The 25,696-nt window shown below is 38.1% G+C and overlaps 3 protein-coding genes across 4 annotated transcripts; 1 reads left to right on the forward strand and 2 right to left on the reverse strand.

Annotated features, from left to right (window-relative positions):
- Positions 1 to 1,915: 1,915 nt before the first annotated feature.
- rdh5 (retinol dehydrogenase 5 (11-cis/9-cis)) lies at positions 1,916 to 6,093 on the reverse strand. Of its 2 annotated transcripts, none has more exons than XM_023155083.2 (6): positions 5,982 to 6,093; positions 4,687 to 4,769; positions 4,229 to 4,551; positions 3,846 to 4,104; positions 2,854 to 3,017; positions 1,916 to 2,478 (listed from the first exon to the last, which is right to left on the reverse strand). In XM_023155083.2, exons 2-6 carry the CDS (start codon positions 4,716 to 4,718, stop codon positions 2,258 to 2,260), a joined length of 999 nt encoding a protein of 332 aa, XP_023010851.1. In that variant the 5' UTR covers positions 4,719 to 4,769; positions 5,982 to 6,093; the 3' UTR covers positions 1,916 to 2,257. The 2 variants fall into 2 exon arrangements, with proteins under 2 accessions (XP_023010851.1, XP_004547683.1); XM_004547626.3 differs by having other exon boundaries at positions 4,687 to 4,772.
- Positions 6,094 to 7,078: 985 nt separating this feature from the next.
- bloc1s1 (biogenesis of lysosomal organelles complex-1, subunit 1) lies at positions 7,079 to 12,154 on the reverse strand. The gene is made up of 4 exons (XM_004547628.5): positions 11,872 to 12,154; positions 11,651 to 11,723; positions 9,689 to 9,821; positions 7,079 to 8,102 (listed from the first exon to the last, which is right to left on the reverse strand). Exons 1-4 carry the CDS (start codon positions 11,930 to 11,932, stop codon positions 7,992 to 7,994), a joined length of 378 nt encoding a protein of 125 aa, XP_004547685.1. The 5' UTR covers positions 11,933 to 12,154; the 3' UTR covers positions 7,079 to 7,991.
- Positions 12,155 to 12,558: 404 nt separating this feature from the next.
- On the forward strand, positions 12,559 to 24,372 carry itcha (itchy E3 ubiquitin protein ligase a). Its single transcript, XM_004547629.3, has 24 exons — positions 12,559 to 12,684; positions 13,649 to 13,695; positions 13,969 to 14,110; positions 14,394 to 14,518; positions 14,994 to 15,125; positions 15,515 to 15,563; positions 15,703 to 15,881; positions 16,125 to 16,347; positions 16,439 to 16,534; positions 16,745 to 16,919; positions 17,555 to 17,624; positions 17,713 to 17,797; positions 18,414 to 18,542; positions 19,157 to 19,229; positions 19,391 to 19,462; positions 19,562 to 19,650; positions 19,791 to 19,950; positions 20,832 to 20,965; positions 21,372 to 21,512; positions 21,738 to 21,858; positions 22,029 to 22,133; positions 22,326 to 22,422; positions 22,527 to 22,599; positions 23,005 to 24,372. Exons 2-24 carry the CDS (start codon positions 13,671 to 13,673, stop codon positions 23,102 to 23,104), a joined length of 2,595 nt encoding a protein of 864 aa, XP_004547686.2. The 5' UTR covers positions 12,559 to 12,684; positions 13,649 to 13,670; the 3' UTR covers positions 23,105 to 24,372.
- The last annotated feature ends 1,324 nt before the right edge of the window (positions 24,373 to 25,696 follow it).

Here is a 25,696-nt window from a genome sequence, read left to right on the forward strand (position 1 = left end):
AATTCCATCTCTGTCAGTTGAAAATGTCCCGGAGCTACTGAACTGCATTTAGAAAGTATACAAAATAATATAAAATAATGTTTAAAGAGCCAACAATAATACAGTCATACACAACTTAAAAACACGACAATCACACACATACAGTGGGGCAAAAAAGTATTTAGTCAGCCACCGATTGTGCAAGTTCCCCCACTTAAAATGATGACAGAGGTCAGCAATTTGCACCAGAGGTACACTTCAACTGTGAGAGACAGAATGTGAAAAAAAAATCCATGAATCCACATGGTAGGATTTGTAAAGAATTTATTCGTAAATTAGGGTGGAAAATAAGTATTTGGTCAATAACAAAAATACAACTCAATACTTTGTAACATAACCTTTGTTGGCAATAACAGTTTACTATAGGTCTTTACCAGGTTTGCACACACAGTAGCTGGTATTTTGGCCCATTCCTCCATGCAGATCTTCTCGAGAGCAGTAATGTTTTGGGGCTGTCGCCGAGCAACACGGACTTTCAACTCCCGCCACAGATTTTCTATGGGGTTGAGGTCTGGAGACTGGCTAGGCCACTCCAGGACTTTCAAATGCTTCTTACGGAGCCACTCCTTTGTTGCCCGGGCGGTGTGTTTTGGATCATTGTCATGTTGGAAGACCCAGCCTCGTTTCATCTTCAAAGTTCTCACTGATGGAAGGAGGTTTTGGCTCAAAATCTCACGATACATGGCCCCATTCATTCTGTCCTTAACACGGATCAGTCGTCCTGTCCCCTTGGCAGAAAAACAGCCCCATAGCATGATGTTTCCACCCCCATGCTTCACAGTAGGTATGGTGTTCTTGGGATGCAACTCAGTATTCTTCTTCCTCCAAACACGACGAGTTGAGTTTATACCAAAAAGTTCTACTTTGGTTTCATCTGACCACATGACATTCTCCCAATCCTCTGCTGTATCATCCATGTGCTCTCTGGCAAACTTCAGACGGGCCTGGACATGCACTGGCTTCAGCAGCGAACACGTCTGGCACTGCGGGATTTGATTCCCTGCCGTTGTAGTGTGTTACTGATGGTGACCTTTGTTACTTTGGTCCCAGCTCTCTGCAGGTCATTCACCAGGTCCCCCCCGTGTGGTTCTGGGATCTTTGCTCACCGTTCTCATGATCATTTTGACCCCACGGGATGAGATCTTGCGTGGAGCCCCAGATCGAGGGAGATTATCAGTGGTCTTGTATGTCTTCCATTTTCTGATGATTGCTCCCACAGTTGATTTTTTCACACCAAGCTGCTTGCCTATTGTAGATTCACTCTTCCCAGTCTGGTTCAGGTCTACAATACTTTTCCTGGTGTCCTTCGAAAGCTCTTTGGTCTTGGCGGAGTTTGGAGTCTGACTGTTTGAGGCTGTGGACAGGTGTCTTTTATACAGATGATGAGTTCAAACAGGTGCCATTCATACAGGTAACGAGTGGGGGACAGAAAAGCTTCTTACAGAAGATGTTACAGGTCTGTGAGAGCCAGAGATTTTCCTTGTTTGAGGTGACCAAATACTTATTTTCCACCCTAATTTATGAATAAATTCTTTACAAATCCTACCATGTGAATTCATGGATTTTTTTTCACATTCTGTCTCTCACAGTTGAAGTGTACCTCTGGTGCAAATTACTGACCTCTGTCATCATTTTAAGTGGGGGAACTTGCACAATCGGTGGCTGACTAAATACTTTTTTGCCCCACTGTACAGTGCATGAGTCTTCATATATGCATATTTCTTCTCATTTAACTGCCGTGTTCATGTTGCCCATAACTGTAGCTCAGCCTGTAGACATTGTTTCAGAGCAAAGCTTTATTTATTTTCTTTCTGTATGCAGCCCGTTCTCACTCCCGTTTCAGCAGCATGCCCATCCTTGCATTCTGACAAACACAGTTTCTTAATATTAAAATGTTCTTTATTTAGGCTTCCATGGTGAACAACATCCATAACAAGCACATTAAATAATAGCGTTAAAACACCCAACAAACAGAATAATATGCATACGGTAAACTGTATGAGTATTTTTGTGTTGTCTAGAAGTGTCAAAGAGACATTACAGAGGAAAAAGACTTTTCTATGGTATACACTTATAAATATAATAACAGTAATTTCTAAAGTTGTCGTATTATCATCGCATGGCCAACTCTGATAAGGAAAATAGATCAAGAAAAAAAAACTTTTTTAATGTCAGCCTCCTTATTGCGTCAAAATGACATAAAGTAGGTCATCCCAAATCAGACGCTCTTTGAAGGACGTGGAAGCACGAGCTTCAGTGCAATATCAACTACAAAGGAAGGCATGTAAGAGAGGGGGATCCAGACAAGCTTGGCATCCCAGCCAGCACTGTATCTGGTGCGAGGGTAGGCAGCAGAGAGAGCGTGCTCCATGCAGTTGGTCACTTTAGTGAGGTCAGAGTCGCAGACGGCATTCATGATCAAACGCTGTATATTGACATCTTAAAAAGAGAATTATGTATCGTGACCAGAGAGTAATTTGTGATTTTTTTAAGCCACAGTAAACTTGCAATTTCCAAGAATCCTTCATTCTTATCTGATGTTCAATGATTTATTTTTATACTTCATTTTTTTTAAAAGCACGCAAAGATATTTTTGGATTAACATGTTATGTATGAATCTTGGAAGTCACTTCTCAATAGGTGACTTTTTATATCTAAAATTAACAGTTACATTTCATTCCTAGTGTATCAAAGCAAAAAACAAACAAACAAACAAACAAAAACGAGTCAAAAAAAATCAGTAAGAATGTGACACAATTGACCTATTCTGCATCAATAAAATGCTTCAGATGGTCCACGGCCCATTGTACTTACATTTATCAAGGTATTTGTCTCCATAGCTGGCCTTTACTTCAGGGCTGAGTTGGTTCCACAGGCGATGGAGCTCCCTCTCAATGGGTTCGAGGCTCGTTACTGCAGTCTTGAAAAACCCGGGCTCAACGATACATACCTTAATTCCAAAGTAGTGGATGTCTCTCCTGGAAACACAGATATGCTCTGTGTGTTGCTTTTTCATAGCAATAACAAAACCTCATCTAATTTTGAGCACCACTTTCTAACAGGTCACCATTCACACATGTCCTGCTTTATATCTGCTTTACAATTTATTTGTGAGATATTAATAAAAATATTTGGATTGGTAGAAAGGCCAATCAAATGGCCAAATGGATTGGCCATCTGCATTTAAGCCAAAAAATGAGTCTAAAAATCTCTACTTGTCATTAGTATTCCCTTACAGTGCGGGCTTTCTTGATTTTCTGAGAGTGCAAATGAGTTCTTATCAATTGTTTATAACTGATACATTGTATTCTATTACTATCAAATACTGTTGAATGACCTACTGAACATTAGTAAAGTCTTGAGTTTCCACTTACCAACTAATATTCAGGTTTATAGATTTAGATGGTTTCAGTGCTAGCTCTATAACACAGGCTGCAAGCTTTTCATTGTCATTAATGAAAACATAATCAACTACCTGGCAGAAAAAGAGAGTTAATGTAGCTATGTGAGTCAGTGAGGGCAACAAACATTTCCCCCCGTTTGGCCTCAGAACCAAAAATCCTTCTCTGAGGCACGCTGTGGCCAAATTAGGTCTATTTGTACAATTGGTTAGATGGTGTGCATTTTTAGTGCACTCTGTAATTTACTGATGGTCTTTTTTATCACTGAAAATGTAATAAAACTGTATCACCCATGCTAACTTTCTAATTATGATACACTGTCTGTCTTTCTAAATAAGAAACGAGTACCAACTGGGTCCTTAAGCTAATATATATGGTTGCAGCAGCCCTTTAAATGAGTCTTACCTGAGGCAGTCAGAGAAAGATTCTACTGCAAACTTGGAAATGCAGTATCCACCACCATTTGCTGCCACTCTACCAAGCACTGATGCTACATTTACAATACGACCACGAGCCTGTTTGATGAGGGGCAGGAAGGTCATTGTCATGGCAATCACTCCATTCATGTTTACTTTCAGTGTGCTGTGGAAATCCTCCACTTTCATCCACTCGGATGGACCCATGGGTAATGAACGTCCAGCATTGTTCACAAGACCCCAAAGTCCTACAAAGCAAATAAAAAGACAAAACAAGGAAAACATGATGCTGTGTTTTGTTTACAGGCGTGCCTTGTGTGATCTAATAATGTCCTACAATCGTATATGTAACTGTAGGAAATCATCTCTCACCCTTATCGCCAACCTCTTGCTTGGTCCACTCCATTGCTTTTTCAATGCTATCCTGACTGGTCACATCCAGCAGGACAGTCTTCAGATAAGGCCCTGCCACTCTTTTCAGATCATCAGCTCCCTTTTCTGTGAGACAGCCAGCTAGTACACGGAAACCTTTACGATCCAGTTTCTTACACAGCAGGTTTCCAAACCCCGTGTCACAGCCAGTAACAAAGACATACTTATTTTTGAAATCCTCAATCTCCAAGCTGTCTCTGTAGAGCCACCCGACAATCCACAACACAATGAAGGTAGCAGAAATGTATAACCAAGCATTTTCCCTAAAAGAGATCAAATAATATGTAATAAGAATGTTAAGTATTTGACTGTCACATCTGCATCCGTGAGTATGGTAAGGTATGACTACAGGTAGCAAAGAAATCAAGAAGTCAAAGTTTAGTTTTGGTATTTCTTACCCTAAAAGGTCATACACAAACTGTGTATCCATGATGTCTTCAGGACTAGAAGTAGTTTTTCAGTCACTGTGAGAACTTGATGCCTGCTGAAATAACATGTTAGTATGTACTGACATGGGAAGCTCTCAAATACAGTTTTCAGAGAAGAGAATGTAAATCAGAAATACATTGATACGTTTCAGGAATGTTGCAAAACCGATTTTGTCTCAATTCCACAATAATTAGGTTTTTATTGAAGCTTTATATTGTTTTATTTCATCTTTTTGACAGCTATTTGACACAATGAATTTGTTCAGTGAGAGCCATAATTGAAGGGTGCCCCTAATGCAAAACTGCTTTGGCTGCTCTGGGCATGTGATAAATCTTTGGATAATACTCTTAAGGAAGAAAGAAAAGGCATTTGTGATGGAGTAAAACCCAGTGAGTGGGGGGGACGAAGACATGTTTTTGAAGCATAATTTTAATACCCGTAACGGATCTGCTTGGGATTGCTGAAAACTAATTAGTCTGCAGGCTTATTATTGTAACAAAAAAACTTCTGTGGCTTAAGGTATCCAAAATATTTATTGTGTGGAAAAACTAATACTTGTTAAAATCTTGTTACATTTGGGATAAATTAAGTTAGCAAGTAGAGTTATAATTACATTTTCTGAACCAGAACACTCTCTCAGAAAGAGAGAGATGTCAGTGCAAGGTTTATGCTACAGCTGCCCTAAATTAACAATATTGGTAATTACCAAATTGATTTCTTATGTTTCTGTAATCGTTATTCCACCAGTGTGTACAAGCTCTTTCACCGTAATATTTTTAATGCTAGAATATAATTATTTTGGTTAACCACAAATGTTCAAATTTGCTGTTTTACAAAAAAAGCAGAAAAAAAAAATAAACCACATTATTATTTTTGATGCCAAATTACAGTAATTTTCCAACTGAATACTAAATGCTTGATTAATTTTGTGACTTCTCAGGGACTTCTCTAGTGTTCCATTTCAAATTTGGGTACAAAACCATGAAATCAGTTTGCTATTAGCCTAATAGCAAATGACAACATATCTTTTTTGTTTTTAACTGGTTTTTGACAGATTTCTAAAATGTTTTCTTGTTTTTTATGACATGTGGTTTACTAAATTTGCTAATAACTGTTTAAATCTCAATCAGTGTAAATTTATAATCAGATAAAACTCAAAAGTCCATTTCTGCATATCTTGAGTTTTTAATATTCACATTTAAACTAATTACTTTCTTTGATTAAACTGAAGTGGTGAGTAAAACACAAAACTGTGTTGTCCTACCTTTTTATCTTTTGGGAAGTGATGGCGCTCCACACGTTGTCGCTCCTCTTCCCGTTCCCTTTCTGGTTATTCTCCTGTCTTAGTTCAGCTGGTTGGACAGAAGCTTTATCCCTGTTGTTTATCCCTTTAGACTAGCCCGCTACTGGTAATCCAGCAACGCGTAACCATTTGGTTGGTGTGTTTAAAAAAAAGGTGGTGGGAACGAAACAAACAAAAACCCTTTTCTGTGACGTGCACTTGGATTTCAAGATCTTCTTAAAGACATTTTAACATGTTACGTCAGGTCCTTTCAAATGGTGCACCACAAAGTGTATACAGTATATATTTTCAAAGCCTGAAGGTTCCTAGTTTATAGCGGCATGAATACTTTGTGTTTTAAGAGTATTTATACAAATTGTGATAATCCTGTAGGACCAAGCATGAGTACAATCTGTGACTGCCTCAGTTCACCTGACAGTTATATCAGTAATAAAGCTCATACAGTATTCTTTTAACAGTCTCTATGACCTGCGTAATTTTTGGGCCGGTGGAAAAAGAACAAATACATCCAACCTTTTTTTTTTTTTACATTAAAATTAGATTAAGAGCAGTCTCGTGTGGTAAATTTCTTGCCTGTAATACGATTAGGGAACTCACAAGCCACACTCACTGACACGTCACACATTCCACAAACTGTCCAAGCACCTTAGCCAGGCAGGTATTTATCCACTTACTATATTTATATCAAAACTTGTTGCAATAGTTGCAAGTCCATAAATGCTAAGGTCTCTTTGGGAAGCCAAAAAAACAAAAAAAAAAAAAAAACAATTCTTGATCCTGAAGTAATTTTGAAGGAAACTGCCCACTTGCAACCCTCACAGCCTTTAACTCTCACTTGTTCTCCAGTTGTGTTGTAAAGATTTAATCTGTGCTTACCCAACACTGACATCTGCTGTGCATATGAACCTCCTGACAACGTATCTCCTTAAAAAGCAGCCTACAGGCTTTTCTTTCTTAAATGAGGTACTTTATACAAATATTCACATTTCCTTGTTCCCAATTTCTTTATATGTAACAACTGTTCAATTAACACATTTTTTATAAGAAGAAAACACAAGTGAAGATTTTTAAACTTTATTAAAATATTTTTCCATCATTAACAACATCTGAAATCCATCCATCGTTCAGGTATCAGCCACAGAAAAGAAAGCCATAAAACAAAATGCTTTTTTTGGATATACTAAATAAAGGTAACCGGTGTTTATTATGTCTGTGGCTTCTTTAACCTATTGCAAAGGGGTAAACTGAATCTTTACAACAATGTTACTTTTTCCTCTTTTATTCAACAAATCAGGCAATGTAGTGAACCAATTTGTCTGACTCGGCCCCCACCTCTATCGCCTACTGTCACTCACCACATGGAGTGACAGGATCCCTGCAGGGCTGTGTTCTTAGCCCCCTACTGTATGTATGGCGTGTGCACACGACTATGTCCTGAGGAAGAATAACCAGGACCGGGAGCTGCTGCTGGCCTTCTACCACTCATCAGGTACGCAAGGACCACAACTGAGAATAGGAAGGCTATGCAAAGGGTAATTAACACTGCCCCAAAAATGATTCCTCTTCCACCCCTGGAGGCCATCGCCAGATTCTCCTGTTTCAGAAAAAGTAGGGCCACAGGTGACTCTTTGCACCCCCCCCTCCCCATTTGTACATGAACTATTCTATTCTAAATATTTATCTACTGTTATTTAGGTTGTTGCAACCTTGATCTGTAAGCACCTCCAACACTGCTGCTAACACAACAACATAACAATTTCTGCACATGTGCATTTAATTGTTAAAGCAGCAGAATTCTGATGTTCATCTGAGCTGCCCTGGCAAACTTAGAGGGGAGTGCAGACATGCAAATAAACTGCTGACAAAGGCAAAACACATATTCGCTGATAGGGGTCAACTCAAGTAGATTTAAATGTTATTCCAGTGTATTCAGTTTCACTTGCAAATGTCCAGCACGTACATGTTCATGGTTTATGAGCAAGCAGACTGAAGCTGACCCTTGTGTACATACTCCAGCGCTGTTGCTATTGTCCTCATGTCCATCTCAATACTGCGTGCCCAGTTTTCTACATCTCCAATTTCCTGTTTAAATGAGAGCATGAAAAAATTAGTATTCACAACCTTGTTAATGTACAAATATAACCCACTATCAGCCGTCTTTAATTCCCAAAATGTGTTTTTTGGATTCTTTTTCAAAAGGGGAAAAGTGTGTTGAGCTCAGATTAAGTCCCTAATTAAAATGTGTTTGTACAAGCAATTCCTTGGTGATGTCACAAATAACTCCTAAGCCAATCATGATCCAGTTTGTATTTTACACAAGTGCGATGTGTTGACCTGGAACTGCCAGTGCACAACAGAGAGCGCAGATCTTTGGAAGATCAGAATCAGAATCAGAAAGGGGTTTATTGCCAAATGTTGAGCAGGTTTACAACATTAGGAAATTGCTGCGGTGCTTCAGTGCAAACAGTGTCATAAATAGCACTTAAATAGACATGAAAAAATAAAAGTAGGGATAAGAATTAAAAGTGCTACGTAGAAAGATATGTGCATGAGCTATACATGAGATATATACATGAGAATAAGAATTAAGAGTGCTACGTTGAAAGATATATACATGAGTGCAGGTGGTGATCAGTGCCAAACATGGAATGATGCAGTGAACACAGCGTAGGGTCATGTGTTAGTGGTGGGAACAGTCATATGGTTATTGTTCATGTGTCCAACAGCAGAGGGGAAGAAACTGTTCTTATGGCGAGAGGTTCTGGTGCGAATGGACCGGAGCCTCCTGCCTGAGGGGAGCAGGTCAAACAGACTGTGTCCAGGGTGAGAAGGGTCAGCTGAGATCCGAGCTGCACGCCGCAATGTCCTGGAGGTGTACAGGTCCTGCAGAGATGGGAGTCTGCAGCCAATCACCTTCTCAGCAGAGCGCACAACACGCTGCAGTCTCTGTTTGTCCCTGATAGTGGCTCCAGTGTACCACACGGTGATGGAGGAGGTGAGGATGGACTCGATGATTGCGGTGTAGAACTGCATCATCGTCCGTGTTGGCAGGTTGAATTTCTTCAGCTGCCTCAGGAAGTACATCCTCTGCTGGGCTTTCTTGATGACGGAGGTGATGGTGGGCTCCCACTTCAGGTCCTGGGTGATGGTGGTACCCAGGAAGCGGAATGAGTCCACAGAGGTGATGGGGGTGTCAGTCAGGATGATGGGGGGGAGTGGGGCTGTGTGCTTCCTGAAGTCCACAATAATCTCCACTGTCTTCTGGGCATAAACAGTTTTGTTTGTATGTACTCCTGACGTTATTTAACACAAGGTTACAATAGTACTTTATTTGCTCCAGCGTCTAGTGTTACAGTTTTAATGTGTTTTACTCCTCACACTTGCACAAAGAACTGCAGCTAGAAGTTAGCCTGCTGACACACTTAAGGGGATGTCTTTTAGGGAATTTTTGGATAAAAATTATACTGACAAAAAAACATGTCAAACAAATTATCATTACAAGTACAATATTATTAAATATCATAACGTTCTTTTAACATTTTCATCCTAACTGACCTTGAAAAAATGCTGATGTTTGCTGCAAAATCACTTTGCAACATGACTGTGTTCAAGACTGATATGGTAGATTTGAGATGATGACAGACGACAGCCATTTCCTTTTAACCTACCTTTAATGCTTGATTGAAACCCTCCACCATACTGATCCACTGAGCAGTTTGTTTGGAGAACTGGCTTGCCTGCACTTGGAGAGTCTTAACCTCATGGTCAAGCTTTCGCTGGTTTACATATGCCTGTGCAACTCTAAAATGAAACAGAACAAAATAATGAGGTTTAGGGCATTATAATACATATAGCCGCTTCAATTTCAATACACTGAAACCATACACTGTTACTCAATATAGTAAAAATCTCTCTTTGTCCCAGAAGGATTTTGGTCTGGTGGCTAATCTTTTTCATGCAGGAGCAGCACAACAATAATGGTCTTTGCATCCCACTCTGAGTCTCTTAAGCTGATTGTCCTGGTTTCATCACATCTTTCACAATACATTGTTAATAATTTCAGCATACTGTTTTTGGCTGTGTTAAATATTAGGCGATGTCCATCCTGTTAAGAATAAACTGTTTGATTAATTTGGTCCGAAGAAGGTGTCAGTAATGTGAAAGCCTGGAGAAACAGTATGACTAAAATCTGATGTGTGTGAAAGCCTTTTGTCAGCCTGGCACTGACATACCATATACGAAGTAATCAGTCGAAAAATTATTATTAATTAGTGGGATACAAATAATAAATAATTACTAGCTATTAACATCACACTAAAATCAAGATACTTTTAAAATTGTTTACACTTGACTTTAAATAAGCAAAAAAATATTTAATGTAACATATTCTCTAACTTTATTGTCATTTTACATTAAATATCTTTAGATTTTGAATACTGGTTGTAAACAACACAACATGTGGAAAGTTAATATTGGGCTCAGAGATTTTTCACAACTTGCTTACTTTCCATTGACTAAATTTGCAATGTAAAAAAGAAAATCAATAATTACTGGTGCTGAAACAAGTACAGCTTTCAGAGCAACACTTAAAAGTAAATAATACAATTGGTGCAGGACACAGATGTCCAATATTCCAGAGAGATTGCGTGAAATGTACCTTTCTGTGGGACCTCCAAAGGTTGATTCTGTTCATCTGAACATAGCATTTTCAGGGGGAGAAACGTTTTGTCACTCATCCAAGTGACGAAACCTGGATGAGTTTTGGACCCGATCCTGGGGGTGGACCAATTTTTGGCGCAGCGCGTTTTGGCCTAAGCAAAAACCTGTAGGGATTCTGTATGTTTCAGGAGTATCAAGACACATTTTTGCTAAACACCGTGTCTCCTGTGGCTTTTAAACCCCAAAACACGATGTGACAAAAATTGGTCCACCCCAAGGATCAGGTCGCCCGACGCAAACAAGAGTAACATAGTGTACGCTGTTAAGTGCCAGGAGGATTGCCAGGACTTATACATCGGGGAAACCAAACAACCTCAGGCGAAGCAGATGGCACAACACAGAAAAGCTACCTCCGCAGTCTATTTACTAGACACTACAGTCTAGTGGCCTGTAGTGTCAATGATGAGGATGTACACATCCTGGACAGGGAGGAACGCTGGTTTGAGCGCGTAGTCAAGGAGGCCATTTACGTGAAAAGGCAAAGACCATCTCTGAATCGAGAAGGGGGTCTAAGGGTACATCTCTTGGCATCTTACAGTGCTGTGATTGCAGCCATTCCCCAACTCTATGTGAATGGTACTCATGGCCATTGATCAATGGGCTTTGATCAGTGGTTGTTGATCAATGGAACTGACCTCCCAGCGCATTGTTCCTTCAGTGGTGTTAGTTTCGATCATTATGCAAATGTACTGTTTATACGATTGGGGAAACCTGCAGTAAACTGAGACTGAAGAAGTCACTTGGAAGAGTGGCGAAACGTTACTCCCACTAAAAACGCTACGTCCAGATCAACAGAATCAACTTTTGGAGATTTACTTACCTGGATGACTGAGCATTCCTTAAATACTACCAAACCAAAATGAACAGCAAGAAATAAGCAAAAAGAAAAAAGAAAGGAATCACCGTCATACCCAACGTTGAGGTGGTCTACCAGGGCTTCTGTCAAACAAGTGGCTGCAGCAATTGCTTCACGTCTGCGTTTCTCTGTGAGAGAAAAAAGACATTACTACAATCAATCAACACCGGACTGTAGCACTGTGTGGTGCTGGGACATCCTAAGTCAAAGAGAGCTTTGTTTTTTAGCAATGGTTAGCACTGGCGGCTATCACTATCGATTTTTGTTATCACACACCCTGCAGCTCCTTCCGCTCATTTTGCTTCGCCTGGTGCTCCTTCAATAGACGAGATAACATCGTGCTTCAGCAGACGTTATATTAATGGCGAAAGTGACTGCTCATAGAACAAATAACATATCATTTACCACACCGCGGCGTTTCTTGCTGACTGCTAACAATTACAGCCGTGTCACGGGACTAAAAAGACGGATGTCACACGTGGGCGTGTCCACACTTTGGCCATCGAGTAAATGTCTGAATAATTTCATAAATAAAACCATATATTTTAGTATGTACTGCCAAACAATGTAAAATTTAAAGGAACATAAACGTATCTTGTATCTTGTTAAATTATACGATTGTTTTATCTTTTTTTATCGCGATGTCAGCAGCTTCAACATCCCTTCAAAATAAAAGCTTGCCTATAGGCTACATCTACTAATACTGCAGACAGAAATCAAATGACAAAACTACTCTAGTCCAGACTTATAATAGCAGAAAGCTGGGGGACAAAAATACCAAGACAAATATAGTCTGGTGCATCGTGCTGTTTTATTTTTGTCTTTTTGTTTTTAATGTGTATAACGTTATAATAAAAATTAACATGGTCTGACGCCTAATGTTGCTTATAACTTATATAGATAATCAGATTATATAGATAATAAGCCTTTTTCTCCAATGCTTTATTATGAAAAACTTGTACCGGAAAACCTGGACTTGTTCAAGCTAGCGGATCACTGGTCTGAGCTGATGTTGTTATCTTACCTGTCATCATTCAGACATAGCTGAAACTAAAGTTTTTGTCACTCTTTATCTTCTTCTTTAATCAGGTATGGTCACTTAGAGTTCTTCCAAGGAACAGCTTTGATTATTCCTCCTCTAAATAGTCGAATGAGTGAAAGTGGTGTTAGCATTTCGAGCGTGGGTTTAATGCATGGTTAGCTAAAGCCTTGATCGGGATATCGGTGTGCAAAGTTCCAGGTTCTTGAACTTGTCCGCCTTCGTTACAGTTATGAAACAGTTTACAAGCTGGCTAGTGATGGTGATGTGACAGCTTAAACGGAAACTCTACTAGAGTCTAGTGTTTAACGCTGTCTTAATAACTAATCTTCTGTTGGCTAACATTACTGCTAACCTGTGAGAAAATTGAGCCTAATGCGCAACGAGATCAGATATCAGTTTACTGACTGATATCCTCCGTCTCGTTTCCCTTCTGTTTATATATATAAAACCTCACAAACTAACAAGCAGAAATCATTTTACTCCATACAACCTCAGTTTCTCAGTACCAATATCTCAAACCTCAACATTGAACAATATGTATGCCAATAGATTTTTTTTTTATACTGACCAACCATTATTTAGTTCAGGCTCTGTTTTGATTACTAAAATTGACTGTCGATTACTAAAATTGACTGTCTAGCACACATAGCAATGCGGTTTGCTGATTTACAAGCTCTACCAGATGAGTGACAGATTTGGACAGCAGTTATGAATGATTTCCCTGGGCCTGTGTGCTAAGAAGCTAGTGAGGGTATAGCTCAATTTGTTTATTTGTGTATTGTAAACCACAGTCAATTTAAATATTTAACCAGAGTGATAATTGAGATAACATGTTATCTTTGAGTCAACAAAAAATGATCCCAGATACCAGAATCTGTCTCAAGTATCTCTTTGTTTTATTTAGATTGCTTACTCACAGTTGACTATAAATCAGGTTATATTTTTCACTCTTTAAGTATTAAGTTATATGTGATAACATTGATTGGAGGTTCATTTGTTGTTGCCACTTAGGCTCTAATGTTATGGATGAACCATGAAGGCCCAGTTGCAAGTTACTGGTAAGTTATTGTTTTTGCAAAATTTGTATGCTCATCATTTAACAAAAACCAGTAGAGGACTGTGATAAATTCTTAACGGGGTTTTCTTTTATCATTATTAATATGCTTAACATCTGTCATGGAAACCTAGATTTTGATGAATCCCTTGATCTTAAAAAATACCTTAAAGCTGGTTGTAAATAAACTGACTGCTGTTGAGCTCAGGATGCATGGGGCTACAGGAAGTGGTTTTAAAATCTTGGTTTTCCATGACTAGAATTTTTATTTTTCCAGTGCTTTCAGCTAAGCTGAAGGAAAACAAAAAGACCTGGTTTGGTCCAAGTCCATATGTTGAAATAGCAGTGGATGGCCAGTCAAAGAGGACTGAGAAATGCAACAACACACACAGCCCTAAATGGAAGCAGGCTCTCACAGTGTGAGTACAACTGTGAAAATTTGTTTAGGTCCATATTTTAGCAGAATGTTGCAATTGTAGACAGTAAATGTAATGTAAGATATAATGGAGGATTAAAATCATCATAGACTTATTAATTGGATTTCCTCTGTACTTGGAGGCGGGAAAAACAAAACAAAAAGTATCAATGCTTGATGAGTTTCAAACAAAAGCTAAGAAGCTGTACAGATTACCTCAGTTATTTCTCTGCTGTTGTATCGTATTGGTTGGTGCTGTATGCTGAAAATTTCTCACCTTTCTACAGAATTGTGACGCCGTTCAGCAAACTGATATTTCGTGTTTGGAGCCATCAGACACTCAAGTCAGACATTCTATTGGGTCTAGCTACATTGGAAATCAGCAAGACCCTTAAGGCCAATGACATGAAATGTAAGTTCATTTTCCTAAGTGGTGATTGGACCTCAGACCTGGTCAGTGTGCATAGCATTACAGTGACATTACAGTCTGGTCTACATTCCCTGTAAGAGCTACTTGTCTGTGATTTTTAAAGCACTGAATGAGATTCTTGTTGCACATGGTTTTTGAGGCATTCCATGTGACTGGAGTTTTTCAGCTCTGCTCTTTTCACACTGTCACAGTTTGGGCTAAAAAAGTAAACGTTGCTTTAAAAATCAGGTGATTAATAACAATCAGAGACCCCTTAGGAAATTGTTCTTCAGTATTTGTTTATTTTAGTAATAAATGTTACTAGGAGAACAATGTGCTTGTAGGAGCAGTTTTTAATTAAACCAGGACATCGTTAATAATTGCTTTTATTCTTTTGTGTTATGGTATCGTATGTGTTCTCTTGTCTTGTAATTACAGTGCCTGCTTAAAACTTGACATGTATTCTGTCCCCCTTAAGTATGTGAGGTCGTGCAGACACTGCAGCTGTGCTCTGACAGAGACCCCCAGGATCTTGTAGGTGACTTGTCAGTCTGTCTGGATGGCATGCAGGTAGACCCAGAAACCTTTGGCTTGGCAGAGAGAGAACAAGGTGAGAGACCACGCTCACACAAACCCAGTATACTATGTGGGACACATTTGCAATTTTAGAACAGGAATGTTCATAATCTGTAATTTGAAAATGAATAGAATTGCAGAATAAATTTAGCTTGTTACCATGTTGGTCATTATTAATGAATTTGATAGCAATGAGGTAACAAGGTGGAAACTGCTGCCAGGTTGTAAATGCTTATCAGTGTTCTGTGCCCTGACAAGACCTTGGCATTACTTGTAACCTTTATATCTACCTGCATTAGTGACTACATTTGCACCCAAGCATTTGAGAACTTGGGAGTTACACATACATTTTTGAATGTCACATTAAACATTTGTCTTTTACTTTGATTTTTATTTTTTATTTTTGTTTTTATGGCTTGCTAGCTGCTCTTCCAAATGGAAATACGCGGCAAAATGGAGATACTGGTGACAGGTCTAGTAAATCTTTAATTAATGATCTTAAGATACTATTGCATTAAAATATTTGGACATTGGTTTTGTAAGATTAAATAAACATTTTAAATCTTTGGTCTTGGAAAACTACTCAAATATTAAGTATTTTGTACTTGTAGGTCAAGCGGAGGCTCATCACCTTCAAGTGACTTGGATGAATGGGTCATTGTACCAAATGTGCATGCTGTCAATGGTACAAGTTCTCCCTCACGGTCTCCAGGGGGCTCCACTGCATCACTTCCTTCTGGACCTACTCAACCGCCCCCTCCTATGCGACAGAAACCAGCAGCTTCACCATGTAGGAAAACTATAAGACATCAAAGATTAAATGGCTTACATATACATCACATGAGTGATTTCAATCTCCCTCATGTCTAATATACCATTATTCTTTTATATACTAGCTAAAGCACTGAATACTGACTTCAGTCAGTATTAAAGTCACTACGCTTTTGAAAACAAATACACCTTTGAAAATAGAAAGAACATTTTTTTTCACAGACTTAAAGGTTCCCTGCTCTTGTTCTTGCTCATTTCATAGCCTCTTCTAGCAGTTCTTCTCCTAGTGAACTCAGCGAAGGCCCAGCTTCCGATGGTTCCTCTCAGGCATCAGCTAGTGGGTGTTCAGATCAGCAGAATGAATCAAATGCAAGGGCGGCAACATCAAGTTCCTCACAGACAGCAAGTGTTCCTAAACAAGGGGCCAGTGCCTCAGCAACAATTCCCAGGGTGGCTCCCATAAACAATGGTCCCTTGCCCCCAGGGTAAAGAGCAATGCTTTCTGCATTTTGTTTTATAGGCCCCTCATTTAAGCTTATTTTCAATCTGTTTATTTAATTTGTATTTCTTCTGCAGGTGGGAGCAAAGAGTTGACCAGAATGGACGGGTATACTATGTGGATCACATTGAGAAAAGAACAACCTGGGATAGGCCTGAGCCTTTGCCTTCAGGGTGCCAAACATCTTTATTTTTTTTATACTACAGATATATATGTAGTTTGAATATTGTGTATTCAGTGGCATATAATTATCTATGTCACACTGTTTATAATCACTTTTACTATGTGGTAATGTGTTCTCTGTGGGAGTTTTTAATATCTAGAAAGAAATCCTTGGCAAAATAAACAACTTTTTTTTTTTTTTTTGCTCTCCTTTTATGCAGATGGGAGCGCAGAGTGGATCCAATGGGTAGAGTTTATTATGTTGACCACATAACCCGAACTACTACATGGCAAAGACCCACACAGGAGTCAGTGCGTAACTACGAGGAATGGCAGCACCAGCGTAGCCAGCTTCAGGGAGCCATGCAGCAATTTAACCAGAGATTCATATATGGGGTGAGAGCAGTCACTGAATGTGCTTCAGACTACACATGAAGAACAGTTTGAAGATGTATTTCTTTTGATTTGCTTAAAGAGCCCATCTACGCATGGTTTTTGATCTATAAAATCATTTGTATATGGTGTACTTTTACCACATACAAAAATTATACTGCACAGTCCTTCTACGTCTTAAATTCAAATTTATAAATAAAAAAAAAACTTTAACTTTTAAGTACTAAACACCTGCAGTCTAATGAATAAGCACTTAAGGTTTCAGCTTTCCACTTCTACTGTGTAATTTGCATATTTCATGCTGAACAATATATTGCAATAATTGTGTCTTGGAAACATTTTGGAACATCTTTCTCTTTAAAATGAAGTGACAGTGCAGACTTTGAGGTCTGATGTAGCTCTCGAGTGTGAAAGGAGCTCAAGTAAGGTTGCATGAGTTTGTAAAGTCCAGATAGCATGTTTTAAGTCTCGTGACTAAAAAGCTTTAAGCACCCGATGGAAATAAACATACAAATGCTCTTGGGTCAGTTTCTTCTCTGATTTTAAGTCTAAACTGTGTTTAAACAGACCGTGACAAAAATAGTTTTTACAGATGTTTTTGCAGACTTGACATTTGTAACGTTTTCTTTCTGGCTCAGCTGCAAGACCAGTTTGCAGCCACAGCCAGTAAAGAGTTTGACCCACTAGGACCTCTGCCTCACGGATGGGGTAAGTATCAGTGAGATTACAAAAATGTTTTAGCTGATGTTACTGACATGATAAATAAATGAAATGTGTTGATTTTCTCCTTCACAAGAAAAGAGAACTGACACCAATGGTAGAGTGTATTTTGTCCATCACCCAACTCGCAGGACACAGTGGGAAGACCCAAGGACCCAAGGGTGAGTGTATTTTGTGTTCTTGACAGTAGGGAGCGCTGATATGTCTAGAATAAAATGACAAGTGAAAGGAATGTCACTTTGTTTTTGGCAGGCCCAAATTTCTGAGTGACACATTTTAGGTCTGTGTTTCAGCCATCAATTTGATGTAGAAGGTTAATTCTTTCCATTGCAGGACTCCCTGAAAAACTGTCCTAACCTCTTAGGAGCTTGGAGTTTGGAACAGGTCAACAGTGGCACAGAAATTGCATGCAGATGATCTGGCAACTGTGAAACTGGATTAAATGTGTAGAACATAATGACTGGATTCTGACATCTTTGACAGATTTGGAATTGGATAGTTCCTTCAGAAAATCTTTGCTGTTGACCACTAACTGCTCTTAAATTTATGGTTTATGGATACACAAAGGGAAGGGTTTCTGTCTAAATGCTTTTTTTGTAACCAGCTAATCACAGTTAAGTAGTACGGAGGAAACCCTGCTTTTAAGGACGAGTTTTTAAATCTTTGATTCCATTTATTATTTTTTATTCATTTAACTTAAAATATACATTTTATGTTTCTTTTAAAATGATTTCTTTTAATGGTTGCATTTCTCTGTGCTTACTTAACTTTATCCAGGCTGCTGAATGACAAGCCTCTGCCTGAGGGTTGGGAGATGAGGTTCACTGTGGATGGTATTCCCTACTTTGTAGATCACAATAGGCGAACAACAACCTACATTGACCCTCGCACAGGGAAATCCTCACTGTAAGTTTTGGTATCTTGTGCTAACACGAGGGGGATCAGATTCATTTAATGGAGACAGACACAACTGCACGTTAAAAGCTTCTGTAGCCTGTGAATCAAAAAAGTCTTTGGTTGTTTTTATATACGTATTTATAATTATAATTGAGGTCATTCTCAACATAAGCAAACAACTCGGGAGTTTGACTGAGACCTACTCCAATGGTCTCTGTTCTGTGTTCTGGTCCGTACCTGGGTGTGTTACAGTGCTTACATTTGCATGAACAAGCATCATGAAAGGGGGGAGGGGGGGATGAACAGAGTTCAATTTAAATGGGACAGGTGTGTCTCATTAATTTTTACAAAATTTGTATATGTTTGCTTATCTAACTCTTTCCACACTAAATTGCAAATGTCGAGAATATTGATTAGTGCACGCCTGAATATATTTAAATCAGCGATTGGTGTAAAATCAAATGAGCCTTATAATCTCAAGTGATCATGACCACAAAGCCTGGGTGTTGCTAAAGAAAACAAACAGGATGCTCAGAATGTCCAGAGATGAATATAAGCACTTGTTATCAAAATGTATTTTGATACTTTTATTTGACAATAATTTAATGTGGTCTTTTTTGTAGTGAGAATGGGCCACAGATAACTTATGTCAGGGACTTCAAAGCCAAAGTGCAATACTTCAGATTCTGGTGTCAGGTACGTGCTTTCAGCATATCATACTGTTTTACTACATATGCTGTTATGTTCTTCTTGTTTTTAATTACGTAAATGCAAAGTAAAGTGTAAATGATTTTGCTAGTGGACAGAGTTTTTAAAATCAATTATTTACATCGTTTACATTTTTTGTTTCCTCTTAGCAACTGTCGATGCCTCAGCACATTAAAATTACAGTTTCACGCAAAACTTTGTTTGAGGATTCATTTCAACAGGTAATTGTTTTAATTGGTTGTACTGTCTTCTCACCACATTTCTATATTTAATAACATTGTCTTTTCAGTGCTTGAGATGTGTAATTAATTCATTCTTAGATCATGAGTTTCCACCCACAAGATCTTAGGCGTAGACTTTGGATAATTTTCCCTGGTGAGGAAGGCTTGGACTATGGAGGTGTGGCCAGGTAATCTCAAAGTAAAAGCTGCACCACCCTGTTGCTAAAATAACAACACAAACAGTAAAAACTCGTGATTTTGTCATTAAAATCTAGTTTAAAAAGAACTACCCCACTCAACTAGTTTGACCACTTGTGCTTATTTTCAGGGAATGGTTCTTCTTGCTGTCTCATGAGGTGCTGAATCCAATGTACTGTTTGTTTGAGTATGCTGGCAAGGACAACTACTGTCTTCAGATCAACCCTGCCTCTTACATCAACCCGGATCACCTTAAGTACTTCAAGTTCATTGGGCGATTTATTGCTATGGTATGCGCACCATCTCTCAGTTGTTACTAATAAGTTTAAATCATTAGTTTTGAAACTAAATGTATGTGCATGATTAATCTGGTCTGCCATTGCTATATCCTACCATATTATTATGCCATACTACAGGGTGGGCCATTTATATGGATACGCCGTAATAAAATGGGAATGGTTGGTGATATTAAAGTCCTGTTTGTGGCACATTAGTATATGTGAGGGGGCAAACTCCTCAAGATGGGTGGTGACCATGGTGGCTATGTAGAAGTCGGTCATCTTGGATACAACTTTTGTTTTTCCAATAGGAAGAGGGCCATGTGACACATCAGACTTATTGGTAATGTCACAAGAAAAACAATGGTGTGCTTGGTTTCAACGTAACTTTATTATTTCGTGAGTTACGTTGAAACCAAGCACACCATTGTTTTGGCCCTCTTCCTATTGAAAAAGCAAAAGTTGTATCCAAGATGGCCGACTTCTACATGGCTACCATGGTCACCACCCATCTTGAGGAGTTTGCCCCCTCACATATACTAATGTGCCACAAACAGGACTTTAATATCACCAACCATTCCCATGTTATTACGGTGTATCCATATAAATGGCCCACCCTGTATATTATTACATTGTGTAACACATTAATTACTTTATGTGAATCATGCAATATTTTATGCTTTTGTCTTTTATTGCAATTTAATCACAATGATTAGATCTCAAATCTAATTATTGAATTAAATTTCAAAAAGAGATAGAAGTGCCTTACAGAATAATATGTTTGACTTTCTCCCATAAAATTACAAATCTCAAATATGAGATAAATGTCTTCTGTTTATCTGTTGTTGTTTTTTAATTTGCATACAAAACCTTTCCATTTTATGTCTCTCCAGGCCTTGTTCCATGGCAAATTTATCGACACAGGTTTCTCGCTGCCCTTTTACAAACGTATTCTGAACAAACCTCTGGGTCTGAAAGACCTGGAGTCCATAGATCCAGAATTCTATAATTCACTCATCTGGATCAAGTAAGTTTCTGATGTACATGTGATAATTGAGTTATACTTGTGGTGGATGGTGTCGAAGACTTTGATGTATTTTACATTTGTTGGGTTGTTATAAGTGGACCAAAATTTGTGGATATATACATAGACTTCTGGCTGCTTTAAAAAAAAATATTTTCATTTCCTAAATATGTTTGCATATTGTTAGATACTAGGTTTTGATAACCTATGCACACAAATGAAGAGTTTGAGAGGACAAATTGGGTCATGTGCATTATTTGAGTAAATGATTTATGTTCCCGTAATTTGTCACTCACTGTGGAAATGTATAGGATTCTATAGTGACCTTTAGAGCAGACATAATAGCTAACTTCTTTTGTTTTTTAAACATTGTCAGTAATGACGGTAACTGTCATTGTCTTGCTTGTAGGGACAATAATATAGAGGAGTGCGGTCTGGAAATGTTCTTCTCCGTTGACAAGGAGATACTTGGGGAGGTCACCACACATGAGCTTAAACCAGATGGAGGGAACATTCTAGTAACTGAAGAAAATAAAGAGGAATACATCAGGTACAACTTCTTACCTACCGTCCATATTCATTTGCTACTTTTACATGCTCCATAACATAATGTGGTAAACAAGCGTAACATTTAAATACACTGAATTCGGACATGTCATGTTTAAACTAAATAATTCTGTTTTCCTTGAAAACATTCATTTTTAAGAAGCACTTGACATCTCTAAAGTGTGTTAATATTAATTTATTAATATTTCATTATGTCATCTCTATGCAGGTTAGTGGCAGAGTGGAGGCTATCCAGAGGTGTGGAGGAGCAGACACAGGCTTTCTTTGAGGGCTTCAATGAAGTTCTTCCACAGCAATACCTTCAGTACTTTGATGCTAGAGAATTAGAGGTACTGAAGTCAATAGATGATTCTCTATAACCTTTACAAGTGTTTGAGGTAGCACTGGTCCTTTAAATACTACAGGGATTCTGTAACAATATGGATTTAAAAAATTAGAGAAAATAAATACTAACATGAATGTTGGGCTTATTTATAAAATGTCCCCTTCTTGTCTGTAGGTGATGCTGTGCGGTATGCAGGAGATAGACTTGGTGGACTGGCAGAGAAACGCAATCTATAGACATTATGCCCGAACTAGCAAGCAGATAATGTGGTTCTGGCAGGTTGGTACTTTAAAAAAAAAATATATATATATATATATATATATATATATGTTTTTGAATCAGCTGTAGCTGCTTAATTCAGTGTGAATATTTCTTTTTCCAACTGAAAAACAACAAATGGAAAATTAGTATCACTGTAATGTACGGATATCAGCCTGATACTGGTGTTAACACAAAACTGTCTGTTAACAGTTTGTGAAGGAGATGGACAACGAAAAAAGGATGAGACTTCTGCAGTTTGTCACAGGAACCTGTCGTCTTCCCGTGGGCGGCTTCGCTGATCTAATGGGTATTAACAGCGAACAGACACATGACATTTGTACAGTAGTATAAACCAGTATGTGATATCAAAATCATATTTAATCTCTTTATCCTTATTTTTGATCAATATAGGAAGCAATGGTCCACAGAAGTTTTGCATTGAGAAAGTTGGAAAAGAAAACTGGCTTCCACGAAGCCACACATGGTAAGACCAGTAATTCTACATTTGTACAGGTTTCTTCAGTTCATGTGTTAAACCTCGTGTCATATCCGGCTTAATGTGGGATTAAACTTTCATGACCAAACCCTATTAGTCATTTCTGATTCAACCGTTGCAAGCGTTCCTTTATTTTTAGCCTGAGATGTTGGTGTTTGTTGTTATATAATGCTATGTGAGAATACATTGTTGCTCGTTAAGTGTTTATTTAGCAGATGTCTTCGCTGTGCGCAGTACCGTGGGACATTACTGCAGCTGAACAAATGTTATCATTTATAAATGCAAACACAACACACTTGTCATCATTATGAATGACCTAGAAAGAAAATGTTAACTTAATACTAATAGAGCACTTCTGGCCACCCTCTGTTTCTGTCTTCTTGTTTTATGTAGCTTTAATCGTCTGGACCTCCCTCCTTATAAGAGCTACGAACAGCTGAAGGAGAAACTCATGTTTGCCATAGAGGAAACAGAAGGATTCGGGCAGGAGTAAAACTATAAGTGCAAACGTATAGGATGGTGGTGATGGCGGTGGACTTGGAGGAGCCATATCCATTTCAGACAAGAGCACTTTCCAGCAGATTGTCTTTGTAGTCAGAAGCTGCTTATGATCTGGTGGAAGAACTTATTATTCCTTCTTATAGTTTGTCACAATTGCATATTCATAAAGAAAAAGCTGTATTGTTAAAAATTAGTTTGCTTCAAACGAGACCTTAAAAATCCTCTTAACCTGGTTTCACCTCTTTCCTGTAGTAAGAGGTGATCAGTTCATTCCTAATCCACTGTCAGGCGATGGAGGCGGGGCCTTTCTTGCATTGTCGTGTTTGCACTTGTATGAAGACCGACTGCAGTTTCTACATCTACATGTGTGAATATGCAGTAGAAACTTATGAGACACTTTCTGGTTCTATGCATGAGCATGAAGAACCATATTTGTGCATTTTGTCTTAAAGGATGGAAGTTGATATGTTAAAAACAACATCAGAGGTTCACACATGGCTTTGAATCTTTCCTATTTTTTATGAATGAAATGGATCCCCCCCCCAAATCGCTGACTGACAGACTGTAAAGACTCCCGTAGCACTTATACAGTTTCTTTAACACTTTTTGCAAAACATAATGATAGCTTTATCTTATTTTGACAGGTTTATTTCTTAAAAATTTAATGAGTTAAGATGCTGAGTACCTTTGCACATTGTTGTGTGAGCAGTAAGATGCTTTGATTGTTCTTGAAAGATGTGGTATTTTTATGTGCAATTGTTTTGTAGGAAACATTTTTCCAGATAAGAGTCAAAGCTGTTTGATCATTTTTATAACACTTTGATAATATTTACCATTTAGTGTTGATTTCAATTCCAATATGAAGTTGGTGACATATTTGGTGAAATTAATGTGGTTGTGATTTGAGAAAAGATTACCTTCCCATACTGTGCTGTATGAAATCAGATTTAAGTGTGGACGCTCAGCACTTTTGTCAGTCAGGGAACATGACGGGCTTTTCCTGATAATTAACTTGTTACTGATGACGTGGAATGTCAATGAACAATTTCCATGAGATGGTAACTGATCTCTGCTAATTGCCCAGAGCAAAGTATTACATGTGCTGATGCTGGGTTTCTGAGGCAACCACCTTTTGTTTTCTCTCCCACAAAATAGATAAAATGTGGCACATTTATTAGGAAACAAAAAGGTTTTTAAAAAATTGTATATTTTTGTGTGTGTGTTGATGTTATGATACCACAATACAACAAAAAGGATTAATGACTATTCTGATTCTTAACAAATTTATCTGTGGCTAAGGCAGTTTATGTAAATATACTCCGAAGTTTAATCAAAAGAAAAGTGACTTATTCTAGCAATAGAACTTCTTAAGTTGCTGGCAAGATGTGAAATAAGATCTGAATTATGATAGCAAGTGCCCCTAGTTTTATAGGGCGTATGGCTTTCAGATTTGTACAGTTGTATTGTATTTCATGACTTTTCAAAATGTTGTCTGCTGACAGATATAGTTTATTTTAGGTAAAGTATCACTTAAATAAAATCTTTGGAACCAGTCTAACAAATGAGTTAAATTAATTAAAGAACCCTTAACAGAGGTAATCAATTCCGAACAGTCCCAAAGTAATTACACACGTGATATCAATGGTCAGTACTAAGAGTTTGTTATTTATTTTACTTGTGGTAAGGTATAGAAATTAAAACTGCTCTGTTCTGCTAAAAAGAAAAGAAAACTAAAAATATATTTTGTATTTAAAACAAATTTACTTTGCTGAGGAATTATATTCACATTCACGTTTTAATAATTTTGTTGCCATTATAAAAAGACTTTACTTTTTCCCCCTTTTACTTAGAATGTAGTTCTACAAGTGAATGACACCAGAAACAAAGACGTAGCCAGTGAAAGTAAGCACATTTTAAAAGATCATTAGGTCAGTAGGTCTTAATATTTTTTTATAAACAGGATTGAATAAACAGACCCAAAACTCATATTATGATTTCTTTTTTTAATTTATTTATTTTTCTTCCCACTGTCCAGCCTTCAACCTGTGGTAGTGTGTATGTTGGCAGCGTGGTGTAAATTATCTGCAGTAATTCCAGTGTGTGGCCCAGAAAATGATTTTATACATGGTGTCTTTAAGATACAGATTGAAATGTAAACAGACAAAATACTGTCATTTTTAATGTACTCATGTGTGAACCATGTGGCTGTTTTTCCCATTTCATGTCGTCAGCACCGCAGGTAGGAAAAAAAAAAAAGACTTGTCTGATGTAAGTGATCCCTCGTCGCCCTGATGAGTACATTCATTCAGGCCACACCTCCACCGCCACATACCAGTTTTTCTTCATTTAATTGTGTAGGATGTTTCACTTGACTTCACCTCTATTCCCTTACTGGTTGTACACCCATACACTTGCAGTGTAGCTACTCCTGTGCAGATTAATGTAAAAAAAATGCATAAAACTTTTTTCTTTTCTTTTTTTTTTTTTTTTTTTTTAAGTATGTTGACTGTTGAATATTTAACAGGTAACAATATTACAGCACATTGACACTCGGAGTGGTTGAATTAACCACTTCTGTGTTTAA

This window comes from Maylandia zebra, linkage group LG5 (assembly GCF_041146795.1).
Source record: "Maylandia zebra isolate NMK-2024a linkage group LG5, Mzebra_GT3a, whole genome shotgun sequence".
NCBI lineage: Eukaryota > Metazoa > Chordata > Actinopteri > Cichliformes > Cichlidae > Maylandia > Maylandia zebra.

Excerpts from the sequence above, each read along its gene's own strand:
- rdh5 (XM_023155083.2), bottom strand. The coding sequence starts at position 4,718 with ATGGATACACAGTTTGTGTATGACCTTTTAGG. Across the intron at positions 4,105-4,228 it reads GCAAGAGGTTGGCGATAAGG|GACTTTGGGGTCTTGTGAAC; the intron begins GTGAGAGATGAT and ends TTTGCTTTGTAG. Across the intron at positions 2,479-2,853 it reads AGACAAATACCTTGATAAAT|ATGTCAATATACAGCGTTTG; the intron begins GTAAGTACAATG and ends TCTCTTTTTAAG.
- bloc1s1 (XM_004547628.5), bottom strand. The coding sequence starts at position 11,932 with ATGTTATCTCGTCTATTGAAGGAGCACCAGGCGAAGCAAAATGAGCGG. Across the intron at positions 9,822-11,650 it reads GTAGACCACCTCAACGTTGG|AGTTGCACAGGCATATGTAA; the intron begins GTATGACGGTGA and ends GTTTCATTTTAG. Across the intron at positions 8,103-9,688 it reads GTTTCAATCAAGCATTAAAG|GAAATTGGAGATGTAGAAAA; the intron begins GTAGGTTAAAAG and ends TCATTTAAACAG.
- itcha (XM_004547629.3), top strand. The coding sequence starts at position 13,671 with ATGAAGGCCCAGTTGCAAGTTACTG. Across the intron at positions 14,519-14,993 it reads TAAGGCCAATGACATGAAAT|TATGTGAGGTCGTGCAGACA; the intron begins GTAAGTTCATTT and ends GTCCCCCTTAAG. Across the intron at positions 15,882-16,124 it reads GAAACCAGCAGCTTCACCAT|CCTCTTCTAGCAGTTCTTCT; the intron begins GTAGGAAAACTA and ends CTCATTTCATAG.